Source organism: Beta vulgaris, chromosome 5, assembly GCF_026745355.1.
Source record: "Beta vulgaris subsp. vulgaris cultivar EL10 chromosome 5, EL10.2, whole genome shotgun sequence".
NCBI classification, from domain to species: domain Eukaryota; kingdom Viridiplantae; phylum Streptophyta; class Magnoliopsida; order Caryophyllales; family Amaranthaceae; genus Beta; species Beta vulgaris.
Window position 1 is genome coordinate 53,082,756 of NC_079206.1, and position 12,728 is coordinate 53,095,483.

Consider the following 12,728-nt stretch of genomic DNA (forward strand, 5'->3'; position numbering starts at 1 on the left):
TTTTTTTTCAAAATTTAAATAAAATTTAATAAATCAACCAATAAAATAACTACACGTGTTCTAGTGAGTGTCACGTCAGCTTATTTACCTGCTACAACAAGTTAACAGCTAGGATCGACTTACTTGGAATTTTTTTTAAAAAAGTTTGATATATTAGTTAATAATCAATAATCTCTATTATATAAAGGAAGGGGGGAGCAATGGTGTCCTTTTTTGAAATGCCTATTTTGCCCCCCTTTCCATTCTAAATTACAAATTCACTTACAAATCAAAGGGGGCTTCAAACAAAAATACCAAAAATATAACGGTTTTTTCACCAAGTACCCCCGAGTTTTCAAAAAATTCACCTGGTACCCTCCAAGTTTTCAAAATTCACAGGGTACCCCTAAGTTTCAAACTAATACACGGGGTACCCTTAAATGCCCTTAATGACTAACGGCGTTAACCGCCGTTAGTCATTAACCCCATTAAACCCTAATTAGGCCTAATTAACCTAACTAAACCCTAATTAGGCCTAATTAACCTAACCCTAACCCCTAATTTCAAACCCTAATCCCACTACCACCCAACCACCACCCCCTCCCCTCCACCCACCCCACCCCCTGCAGCCACAACCACCACCGCAACCCCCCGCCCCCACCGCAGCCCCTCACCCTGCCTCCCCCACTCCCCGCAACCACCGCAACCCCCCACCCCAGCAGGCCCCTTCCAAGAATTCTGCAGCCCTCCTTCCCCTTTCCCGTCGCCACCCCTCCCCCAAACCCCGAAGAATTCCGCACCCCTCCCCCCACCGCGACGCACCCTTCCCCACCCTCGCTTCATCTCATATTTTGCGTGGCGCCTCGCAGCCTCATTCCCCACCCACTCGATTTTAGGGTTGAAACACAAGTGACGCTGACGCCGAGCAGTTTGAGGGGGCGCTGAAGAGGTGGTCGACGACTTGTTGGTGGGCGACTTGTGCCGAGAAGAGAGCAAAGGAAAGGGAGTGCATTTTTCGACGGGGAAGGGGGAGGGGTGGGTAATTTGACGGGGTGGGGACGGGGCGGGGGTGGGTAATTCGAGGGAGTGGCGACGGCTGTAGGGGAGGGGGCTGCCACGGGGTGGTGGGGGGCTGTAAGGGGTGGGGGCTGTCGGGGTGGGGGGCTGCCAGGGTGGTGGGGTGGGGTTAGGGTTAGGGTTAGGGTTTGAAATTAGGGGTTAGGGTTAGGTTAATTAGGCCTAATTAGGGTTTAGTTAGGTTAATTAGGCCTAATTAGGGTTTAATGGGGTTAATGACTAACGGCGGTTAACACCGTTAGTCATTAAGGGCATTTAAGGGTACCCCGTGTATTAGTTTGAAACTTAGGGGTACCCTGTGAATTTTGAAAACTTGGAGGGTACCAGGTGAATTTTTTGAAAACTCGGGGGTACTTGGTGAAAAAACCGAAAATATAATTATAACAATCACTCACAAGTCAACTAAAATCATAAAATTGCAAAATTTACGTTATGCAAATCACTAAAATGAGAAAACTTTATAAAAACTTAAAAATCCACTTACAAACTACAACCTATGAAAAAATTGACTTGAAATCAAAGTGTCCACTTTCTTTACAATTTATGAAGTACTGTACTTAATTCAAAAATCAACTAAAAAAATTATAATATTAGAAATCATAAATAAATTCAATAAAATTTCTATTTTGTTCATAAAATTTAACTTTGAAAGTAAAAAAAAAAAAAAAGAATGGTGAGAGACTTAAGTGACAGAAACTAAACCAATCAAATTTTACAACTAATAACAATTATACTTTGTATGTCTAATGTTCAAATTTTGACTCTTATGCCGAAGAAAATCGAGTTTCTGCTTCAAAAAAAATTCTAGCACGCATCACGTGCAAAAAATTCTAGTTTGTATTATTGTAAGAGAATGATCAAAAATTTATAATATTATAATTAAAAAAATCCAAAAAGAAATAAATAGTCACACTTTTAAATTCAAAGAGAGGGAGATTAGAAACACAAAACACAAGTAGAAGAGGGGTATTTCAGTAAAGTTTGCAACTCTCTCTCTCCTCCTCCTTCCTCCATCGTCGGGCAAGAAGATTCTTCTCCATCAATTCTCCTTCCTTCCCACACACTCCCAAAAAACACAATCCCACCATCTCAGTGACTCACTCAAACTCACTCTCACTCTCACTCTCACACTGCTCCAACATTTCTGGATAACAATTTCGAAGAGAGAGAAAATTGAGCAATGTACTCACAAGGAAGAACATCAAAAAAAGACTACGTGGAAATACAAGATAGATCTTCGGACAATTTCAATGCCGATAACCCAAATAATAAATCCTTATCCAACGATTTGGATCGGGTTCTCTACAATGACCTCGTCGAAATTGTCCCTCTCGTTCAGTCACTCATTGTATGTAATTCTCTCTCCTCTTTTTTTTTCTTCTTCTTCTTTGATTTTTTGCATCCGCGAAATGTGGACGAACAACATCATTTCAATTTCATGGGGAAATATTCCAGATTTTGTCTCGCTTTTTGTGGAACTTCTTCTTTGGTCTCTTTACATTCTATAATTATTATATATCATGAATTTTACCTAAATTATATCATGAATTTGTGATATTTAGGTTTGATTTGAATTTTGAATTATTCAATTGTAGGACCGAAATGCTAGCAGCTCGTTTACTAGAAGAGCTTCCATGGTTTATACGAAAACTCCTTCTAGAGATTCCAGGAAGGTAAGTTTTTTCTTGTTTTTTTTTTTAATCTATTTTTGCGATATGTTAAGATTATTATGAGGAAATTACAGTGTAGTTTTACCTAGCATTGTGTATTGGATCAAATGAAACTGTCGAACGTGTATCATTGATGGAAATTTTCGTCGAAAATTAAATGACATGGTTGAATTTGAAAATTCTGCAATGTATGAAGAATTTTTGTATTAGCTTGTTCAATTTTATAAGAGGAAATAAGATTTATTAAGAAGTAGCAGTGATTACACCTTAAGTAATCTTATCTACTTGGTTTCGGTAGTATAAGTGGTTGCACGTTGGAGAGATGGAGGTGTGTAATCTTTAGTAAGGAATATGAAGTATGAAGATTATATAATCCAATTTAGCCAAAGAAGGTTGTTGTTGAAAATGATTGTGAAAGCTGTGTGATTGAGTTGTTAGAGGGTTTCTATTTTGCTTTTAGCAGAATACTAGGAATGGAGTTAAGTCTAAGCATGCAGACAAAGTACAAGGCAAGCATACTAAGAATGATACAGAGGGGTCTCCAGATGAACACTCGATATCCCCAGCAAGTATGGCTGCAGAGAAAGAAGAGTTGAATTCTCTGAGGGAACAGATGGAGGTTTTACGACAGCAATTGTCGGAAAAAGATGAACTCTTAAAAGCAGCAGAGATGTCTAAGAAACAGATTGATTCAATACAGATACAAGTTAATGAGCTAAAGCAATTTGCCGCTGAGAAGGATTCTCTGGTTAAGTCAAGTCAATCACAACTGAACGAAGCAAAGGTATTCTTCTTCTAGGTTTTATATACAATGTAATCATTCTCTTGCTGTTGCATTATACTTGGATGTTCTCGTATTTCTGCATGCTGCACATATATTATCTAGTTCTTGCAGGACATTCTCGTTTTTCTGCATGCTGCTAATAAATTATCTAGTTCTTGCAAATTGTTTTGTAATAATTGTGGACATTTAGGTTTTAACACTGCTGCTCTCTTGTTCTATGTCTTGCTTTTTCATAAACAACTGAATTGCATGAACTTTAATGAATCGTGGAGTCAACTGATCCTGCTTGAGTTGATGAGTTGTTATGGATTAAGATGCCTTAGAGCCAAATGGGGGAATTTTGGGCAGGAGAGCCGCGAAAGCCCGGAACCTCTTGCAGGTAGACGTGGGTTAGCGGGCTAGACACTTTGGGAATGGGGGGAAAGGTAAGGGGAATCCCATCCCCCAAAGTGCCCCCTAGTGGGGATGGAACCCCCAACCCTAAGGTTGGAAGGTACAATCCTTACTAGTAGGCTAAGCGTAGTTTGGTATGTCCATCAAACTCTTGCATACTCCATGTTTAAATATTCTTTGTATTAAGTCTTGCTATTGTACTTTTGTGTGTATTAGGATTGTTAATTTCCACCTACTACTCCTATCAAAACCATGGTAAATCTACTTGTACAATAACAACAACAAAGCTTTAGTCCCAAAATCATGGTAAATCTACTTTTATCTTAAATTTATAATCCAGATACCATCACGCAAGCAAGAGCTTTGTGGTAGTACTTCCTTCCGTTGCCTTTTCTATTAATTTATTTTTTGAGGTATGCTTCCTTTCATTACCTTACCTAGATACCTAATATACTGAAGATCATCTGAAGGAATATGTTTGCCACCAGTTTGCTGGAGTAGGAAGTTTGAGGAATGGGGGTTGCTCTGGGAGAAGACGTAAAAGTAACTAAACAAATTTTATGCAGAAAACCCATTATAGAAAATTGCAAACATCAGAACAAGAGATAGCAAACTGGTGAGGGTTTGACAACTACACAAGTGAAAGACTAATGCAGGTTGGAAGCTTAAATAATATGTATCTGAAACCCTAAATAAAAAATTGCAAATATTGTGTTACAGGGGGAGGCTAGTGATTGTTACAAGTGAAAAGGGAATGCAGGTCGGAATGTTTGTATCTGGATCTTCAGCATTTTCAATTTGGAAAGTGTCATTTGCGCTGAAAGCCTGATATACAATTTTCTAGTGAGAGTGTTGGGGGAGAATCTAGTAAGAAATTTTAATTGTGTAAGGGGAGTGATGTTAATGAACAAATTTATTATAGGCTTATTGGGATATGCACTTATGTTGGATGTAGAAATATCACCTGTTTAATCTCCTTGCTCTTTCTTTTTTGAGAGTGTTGGAGAGAATCTGGTAAGAAGTTCTACTTGTGTAGGGGGAGCTATGTTAATGGGAACAAATTCATTATAGGATTATTGAGTTATGTACTTATATTGAATGTAGAAACATCCCTTGTTTAATCTCCTTGCTCTTTTTTTTTTGAAGGAGTGGTGATCAATTTCAAGGGTTTTAGTCTGCGAGTTCACTTGAACAAGGAACCCATAGCTAAATCTGTTTGATCGAGTGTTGCCCTGAATTTATATAGTTAATTTTTGGGGTTACTTTCATAAAGTAGTCATTTAGCTATGCTAGTTCTGATAGTTTGTTATTGAAGCCCTTGATAGATTAGTGTTTGATATATCTGTCGCTTCAGTTATGTTTTGCTTTCTGTTAGCAGTTGATTTAATAGGTAGGCTCATTATTGGTTAGGTATTCACTTAAGTGAGCAGATTACTCTATTGTGTTGCAGAAGATGATTAAATATGAGTTGGTAAAACTTATATGGACCTGGTCCATTAGTGTGGACCTAATGCTAGTTCATGTGATTTATGTAAAAAAAAAAAGGTCACTACATAAAAAATATAAATATAAAAGATGAGTAGATATAGATTGTAAAGTTTGACTATGTGGAAAAAAAAAAGTTACTATGTCATAAAGTGAAAATTTTATTATGATAAACTAATTTAAGAAAGAGTGACTATATTAAAAAAATCAGTCATTATGGTAGATAGTAACTGTATAGTGTAACTTAAGATTTTAAAAGGTTACTATATGGAAAAAAAGGGTCACTATGTTATATAAATGGCTTTGGTCTACAATAATAATATTATTGTGGACCAGGTCCACGCAAGACTAACTCGTCTTCAATAGCATAATATGTCATCTACAAACACAACTATATGTTTCTGGAAAATGCATCTTTTGCATGGTTTACTATCAATTTTTTTCACGAATATCATGCTATTATATTTTCTCTCAGATAAAGCTCGCAGACAAACAAGCGGCTGTAGAGAAGTTACAGTGGGAAGCAAAGACATCCAATCAAAAGGCAGAAAGGCTCCAAGAAGAATTAGATTCCATGCAATTCCAGATTTCATCATTAACGCATATATTTGAGGGCTTGTCAAAGGATGATGCTGTCACATCTACTGAGGATTATGACGTTACACCATACTATGTGGATCATCTTTCTGACATTGTAAGTCAGCAATCTATCTATGTATTTGCTGGATTCTGGTGGTTATCTTGTTTTACATATGTCAAGGGCCATATCAATCATCTATAACTAGATTTAGCAAAACTAACTCGTAACCAATAGCTCGGTTTGAATTACACAATCCAATCCTGGGGTGTATCTGGTTTTGACCCAAACATAATTGATTGCACATCAAACAGTCCTAGATTAATAGGCAATTTAGAGAAAGCAGATGTATTAATTTGGAAAAGGTAACATCTCATTCATGTATATACATCTCTTAATTTCAGCCCATCTTTTGATTTAAATAGGATGATATGAATGACAACGAGGTGGAAAGTATGGAAGAGGCAAGAGAAGCTTATGTTGCAGCAGTTGCTATGGCAAAAGAGAAGCAAGATGAAGAATCACTTTTTGCTGCTGCTAGAGCAAGACTACTTCTCCAGTCGTTTGTTTTTAGGACCAAGGCTGAGTCTTAAAGTCCAAAGCTATCAGAGATGGTGGTTGCCACTACTGTCTTAGTATAAAATTATGCAGGCAAGCTTGTGGTGATCACATCTTTCATCATGCAAGTCAGTTCACACGTGGGCCAAAGTCATGGAATAGTAATTTTTCCATTGTCTTCAGGATTGTCACCATCAGCTTGCACACCATTAGATCAGGGGGGCTTTTGAATTACATTGTTTATAATTAGTTGTATGCTACAAAGAAGAATGAAAAAAAAGAGCGCGCTTCTTAGGAATGAGCAAATCTCATGTTCTTAGTGAACGAAATTTCTTTTTAGTGTGTGATCGGTGTGCATTGTAATGGTAAATTGATCCAAAGTAAATGCTTAAGTTCCAATTTCAGGATGTTATTTCTACAAAATGTTCAAAAAAATGTACTTTGGACTACTTGCATAGAAGTATCAACACTATGAGTCTACGAGTGAAGCACACCAGCATAATTTTTGCAGCCAAATTCTTTTCATAAATTTTCAGGGGAGGGGCTGAGGGTATTTCAATTCGGGGGAAAAACAAATATGGGGATTCTTTCAGAATTTACAACATCGAAGACATGCAGGACGAGATTTATGCTTTCTGAACTGAAAGCTGCCTGATCTTGGCCATGTAATTGGACTCCCAGTCCATTCCCAATCTAACCTGCAAAATAAGCACCACAATCATTTTGTCAACATCTCATCAGTAACCACACCTATAATTTTTTCTTTGGAGAGCCATGTAAAGGTTCTTACACGGGGAATTTAAATGAGGTTGAGCTGCTAATTGATTGATTTGAGACGCTTGATTTAGCCGATTCTGGAGCCACTTCTTCGTTCCCCTCGATTTGATCGTCTTGATCATCTCTACTGTCTGATCCACTGAAACCACTTGATTGATCAGATTCTATGCTTGATATGTCATTATCGCTCTTCAAGAGCTCTTCGATCCTAATCATCATTCCCAGCTGAGATTTCGGACTCAAAAACACATCTTCCTCCCCAACCTAAAAACCAACCCAAAATGAAAGTTGAACATTTATAATAAAAGCTGAATTTTCTCAAAAGAAAAATAATAGTTCTTACCTCTATGTTGGGTAACAACCAATGTCTCTTAAAAGCAGGAAGATCATTGTCATTGTTTTCATCTTCGCCTATCGAGTTCCAGCGTGATAATGAAAGTTCAACTTCAGGGTTATGTTCATTATGGAACTGCTCTTCATCATCCAATCGACCACAGTCAGTTGATTCAATTGATCCATTTCTGCATTCCAATGATTCAGTCGATTCATTTTCAAGCATGAATTTGTTGTTCGAAAACAAATGATCACCAACATTAGTTCCATCTTGTTGCATCTTTGGACTCAATTCACTGTTACTCAAATTTTCATCAGCCTGCAACTAAACCATTGTCATCATCAGCAATTAACCTCAATGGTCACTCATTTCAAAAGGGCTTCTTTATCTGACCTCTTGATGTGGTAACAAACAGTCTCTTCTGTTTATAAGCGTTAGATGGTTAACATCCCTGTTCTCCTCATTACATGCGCAGGTGATATTCCCATGTTTTTCACACTGAAGCTGCTTTTACATAAAAATTTCCATCAGACAATCAGACATGAGAATATTAAAGATCATTTATCCTATTGTAATAATGTTATTGTACTACTTAGCTTACTACTATGTTCTTCCAGGTACAAAAGTTCTGCGAAAAAAGTTTCGCGTAATCTAACCTTTCGAGTGATAATCTTGGGGCTCTCTTCCATAACAACATGAAATGCACCATCTTCTTCAAAGCAGAACACAATGTAGTCTTCATCAGCAAAGGGTGGCCAATCAGCTTCCTCTATATCACCTGAACCACTACTAGTAGATAGTGTTGATCCAATAGTAACGCGCCTTTTGAGCTTCCCTTGCTTAAGTCGAGGTAGCAATATCCTAGGAGTGCTCCCACCATTCCTAGCCTCATTTTTTGCTACCCAAGCTGCTGATCGGCCTTCCAGTGCTTCTGTTCGTCGTGGTGATAACAAAGTTTTTGGTGTGTTAGCTCCTGACCCTGGTGAACTTGGGGAAGAGACTAATGTAGTACAAATCTCCCTTTGGGACGTCGATGATGAAGGGGATGAAGTTTTCTTTGGTGTTGTTACTTGAGAAGACGAAGTTGAGGAAGGAAAAACAGCTCGGTTTTTCCTGTTATTTAGTTCTTCCTCATTGAGATATGAACATTTGCACATCACTGAGAAAAGAAAAGAATGGTAATGCATTCAGAGAAATGGATCCCTTTTGGTTCTTTTATTGTCTTTTGATGGGTTTTTTGTGATTGACTTAACCCAGAATCTACAGAATTTATCATCAATATTTTCTCTAGCTTTTTTCTTTCTTCTTTTTTGGTCTTGGATCTTCATAGATGAAGAATGTTCTTTCTGCTGTCTACAACTCTATATTGCCTAAGTTTTGAGTTGTGGGTGGCATGTTTTAGATAATGATAGTTCATATTATATGTTGTTTTAAAATGAAAAATTGTTTAAAAGAATAATAACACAGTCATCAGAGTAAAAGTATAAGTCCTATTAATTTAGTAGTGCAGTACCAAATAGTTGAGGACCACAATAGATTATTATAACAATGGAGCTTCTATTAAAAAATCCTAAACTAAGACTATCAATATCATAGAATGTTCTGACTAGAAAACTACCTTATCATGTGAACAGCAAAATTTTTGATTGTCAATCTCTTTTTCATCATCCGAAAGAATGTTTTAGGTTGATTACTTTTTCGGGTCGAAATACAAACAAGATATGGAAAATAAAGTTGAAAGTGCCTACCTTGAAATGGCAACAGTGCTAACTTCTTGACAACCCAAGGTGTGCACATTAGTTTTCTGCACTAATTCTGGAAAAGAATAGAGAAAAGCTCTTTTTTTTTTGTTGGTGCAAAAGAATAGAGAAAAGTAATTGGCAAAGTAGGAGATTTTAATTTTCAAACGGAAAGATAAAACTATGCAATAAATAGGGAATGAAATTTTTTTAAATTTGAAAAGATGCAGAAGTTATGAAGTTTTAACAGGTAATAATAAAGTCTGCTATAGATTGCCTCCATTATGGGTCAGTTCAGAATTTCAGAGATATAAATGGTAAGAAAAGATATGTGCACAACAGTTTGAGATTCTATTTTTGTTATTTTGTTCTTCTGTTAAAAAATCTGGACAGTGAAAATGGCAAGACTAGAACATTTAAAGGAGCAAGTTTAAAGAATGGTGATGGCTGTTCTTAAGAACTAAGAAGATGAAGAAATTTCTGATTCTTACAACAACAAAAAGTTTTCAAATTTATATCTCAATTCTAGCTCTTCAAAATTTGTATCCACGTATAATAAATATACAAACTCAACTGTCAGATATGGAGTGTGGTTGGCGAAGAGGCTGGGTTTTGAAAGGGTGATTTTGGAGAGTGATGCGATAAATGTGGTTCGCGCTATTCATTCTCGTGACTTTGGTGCTGACTGCTGCCCCTATTTTCCTTTTGTTCGACGATAATGCGGAAATTAGTTCCTCTTTTGTTTTATTTCGTTGTGTTCATGTGAAACGAGCAGGAAATATTGTGGCTCATGTTGTAGCTAGATGGGATATAAATATTAATGTGGAGTATGTATGTACGAATGTGTTCGCGCAAAGTCTTCAGACTTTGGCGGACATTGATCTGATATAATACAGTTTGCTCGTTTTTCCTCAAAAAATATACAAACTCAATTTTATAAACTTTTTTTTAATATGAAATACATTAATACTTTACTTTGACGACAAACTATTTATAACTTAATTCATCTCACTTCTATTGTCATTAACTCTTGTCAAAATTCAACTTTATCAAGTTTTTATATAAAACAAGAAGAACAAAAAAAAAAAAAAAAAACACAACCAACTCTCTAAATTTAGTTACGTAATTACATTGTTGCAGTATTTAGATATATGCTAAATCACTATTATATAAGGGAAGGGGGAGCAATGGTGTCCTCTTTTGAAATGCCTATTTTGCCCTCCTTCCCTTTCTAAATTACAAAAGAATGTCAAAATCAAAATCGGCACTAAAAAAACTACCAAAAATTAATTTACAACACTCACTCACAAGAAGAAACTTTACAAATCACTCATACAATTGAGAAAAGTACGTTATAAAAATCACGCAAATCACTAGTCAGGAAACTTTATTAAAACTTAAAATTAACATACAAACTAAAACTAATAACCTAGAACGTCAATACATACAAAAACATTTACAAAAATTTACTTACAAATCACTATTCTCAAGAACCATTCACAATTAATGGTGGGTCATGATAAAAAAAATAGAGGTGTATTTGTAGTGAAATCAGAATTTAGAAGTTAGACAAGGAAAAAAATTATTTACTTTTTTATAGTGTTTCCTATATATAATGAAATTTTACATATATTTGGACCTATTTTTTCTATTATATAATAGCGATTAATTATCAAGGTAAAAAGGTTTATGTAAAATATCATTCAAGAATTAAAGTACAACATATTCTCTATTATATAAGGGAAGGGGGGAGCTATTGTCCCCGAATGAAGAGACTATGTTACCCCTTCCCATTCTAAATTACAAATTCACTTACAAATCAAAGGGGCTTCAAACAAAAATACAAAAATATAATTATAACAATCACTCACAAGTCAACTAAAATCATAAAATTGCATAATTTACGTTATGCAAATCACTAAAATGAGAAAACTTTACAAAAACTTAAAAATTCACTTACAAACTTACAACCTATGAAAAAATTGACTTGAAATCAAAGTGTCCACTTTCTTTACAATTTATAAGTATTGTACTTAATTCAAAAATCAACTAAAAAATTATAATCATAAATAAATTCAATAAAATTTCTATTTTGTTCATAGAATTTAACTTTGAAAAGTAAAAAAAAAAAATGGTGAGAACTTAAGTGACACTAAACCAATCAAATTTTGCAACTAAAAACAATTATACTTCGTATGTCTAATGTTCGAATTTCGACTCTTATGCCAAAGAAAATCGAGTTTCTGTTTTGAAAAAAATTCAAGCACACATCGCGTGCAAAAAATTCTAGTATAGATATATGTCAAGATTTTGTTTTAGGGAACTTTTTGAACAGTTTTCCTTAAATGTTATTTGAGGTTATTAAATGCATTACAATTTAGCTTTATTTTTTTTGCTTTCGAAGGCATTCTGTGCATACAAGACTAGTAAAGCTAAATAACATCTATATTCAACATTTCTAGAACAAGAAGAGACTTTAAATATCAAAATAAACTTTATTTTCAAAAACTAAATATATGTATACACGATTATGCTCCTTGATCATGGAATATATATTACTACGAATATATTATCAAGTCATATAATCATTCAATTATAAGAAGATTTACACGTCTTGTGATATAATTGTCCAATAAATCACTAATTTCTCATTTATTCCGTGCTAAACCTATTCTTGGAGGTTATGCACCTACATACAATTTAGGCAACTTCTACTAAGGTAAATAATCAATATTTATTATTTACTTTTAACTTGTGCATAGCACGATTTTGAAAGCTAGTAATCAACTATTTATATAAAAGGGAACCTTCAAAAAATATAGAAATTACCACATAAGCATGATATTGTTTCATGGAATAATTTTGAATTTTTAAATGTATAGAATTTTGAAATGTATAGAATTTTGAAATGATTGAAGCAAGGACTCTTTTTTTACAGTGCTTCGTGTATTATCACATATACTATTTTCTTTGAATTTTACCACCTTATGTAAACTGAGTTACTATAATCACCATGTTAACTTGTCCTCAAATGAGATTTTCAGCCAATCAAGCGTATCCAATGTGATTCTTTCTTTTTGTTTTCCTCCTATAACTTCTCTCTCCCCGATTTAATCCTATAAATATTTCTTATATCATTTTATAAAAATTTCTTATATTAGTTTATATATATTTTTCATCTATTTATACATACTTTTAATTAGTTTATACATTTTTTAATCAATTTATAAAAAAGGATCCATGATTCACTTTTATTTTAAATTTTTTTCCTTTATATACATATTTTACAGTTAAAAACCTAAAATTTCCATAAGAGTAACAATTTTTTTTTTATTTTCACTAGATTCCATAAGAA

At 34.8% G+C, this 12,728-nt stretch overlaps 2 protein-coding genes across 9 annotated transcripts; one reads left to right on the forward strand and one right to left on the reverse strand.

Annotated features, from left to right (window-relative positions):
- Nucleotides 1-1,965: 1,965 nt before the first annotated feature.
- LOC104893934 (protein MICROTUBULE BINDING PROTEIN 2C) lies at nucleotides 1,966-6,935 on the forward strand. 4 transcript variants are annotated; one of them, XM_010680075.4, is made up of 5 exons: nucleotides 1,966-2,404; nucleotides 2,652-2,729; nucleotides 3,187-3,510; nucleotides 5,864-6,082; nucleotides 6,391-6,935. In XM_010680075.4, the coding sequence occupies exons 1-5, from the start codon at nucleotides 2,237-2,239 to the stop codon at nucleotides 6,556-6,558; spliced, it is 957 nt and encodes a 318-aa protein (XP_010678377.1). In that variant the 5' UTR covers nucleotides 1,966-2,236; the 3' UTR covers nucleotides 6,559-6,935. The 4 variants fall into 4 exon arrangements, with proteins under 4 accessions (XP_010678377.1, XP_010678378.1, XP_057251156.1 ...); XM_010680076.4 differs by having other exon boundaries at nucleotides 1,967-2,404; nucleotides 3,190-3,510; XM_057395173.1 differs by having other exon boundaries at nucleotides 2,279-2,408.
- A 90-nt stretch (nucleotides 6,936-7,025) lies between these two features.
- On the reverse strand, nucleotides 7,026-10,156 carry LOC104893933 (uncharacterized). Of its 5 annotated transcripts, none has more exons than XM_010680073.3 (6): nucleotides 9,948-10,156; nucleotides 8,291-8,793; nucleotides 8,028-8,138; nucleotides 7,644-7,952; nucleotides 7,314-7,564; nucleotides 7,026-7,221 (listed from the first exon to the last, which is right to left on the reverse strand). In XM_010680073.3, exons 1-6 carry the CDS (start codon nucleotides 10,036-10,038, stop codon nucleotides 7,113-7,115), a joined length of 1,374 nt encoding a protein of 457 aa, XP_010678375.1. In that variant the 5' UTR covers nucleotides 10,039-10,156; the 3' UTR covers nucleotides 7,026-7,112. The 5 variants fall into 5 exon arrangements, with proteins under 5 accessions (XP_010678375.1, XP_010678374.1, XP_048500344.1 ...); XM_010680072.3 differs by having other exon boundaries at nucleotides 7,644-7,958; XM_048644387.1 differs by having other exon boundaries at nucleotides 8,028-8,141.
- Nucleotides 10,157-12,728: the final 2,572 nt, after the last annotated feature.

What these genes read in the sequence shown, in the direction of transcription:
- LOC104893934 (XM_010680075.4), top strand. Translation starts at nt 2,237, where the DNA reads ATGTACTCACAAGGAAGAACATCAAAAAAAGACTACGTGGAAATACAA. An exon ending in CTCTCGTTCAGTCACTCATT is followed by an intron (nt 2,405 to 2,651) that starts GTATGTAATTCT and finishes ATTCAATTGTAG; the next exon opens with GACCGAAATGCTAGCAGCTC. An exon ending in CACAACTGAACGAAGCAAAG is followed by an intron (nt 3,511 to 5,863) that starts GTATTCTTCTTC and finishes ATTTTCTCTCAG; the next exon opens with ATAAAGCTCGCAGACAAACA.
- LOC104893933 (XM_048644385.2), bottom strand. Translation starts at nt 10,038, where the DNA reads ATGAATAGCGCGAACCACATTTATCGCATCACTCTCCAAAATCACCCT. An exon ending in GTTTGTTACCACATCAAGAG is followed by an intron (nt 7,959 to 8,027) that starts GTCAGATAAAGA and finishes ACAATGGTTTAG; the next exon opens with TTGCAGGCTGATGAAAATTT. An exon ending in ACCTCATTTAAATTCCCCGT is followed by an intron (nt 7,222 to 7,313) that starts GTAAGAACCTTT and finishes CTTATTTTGCAG; the next exon opens with GTTAGATTGGGAATGGACTG.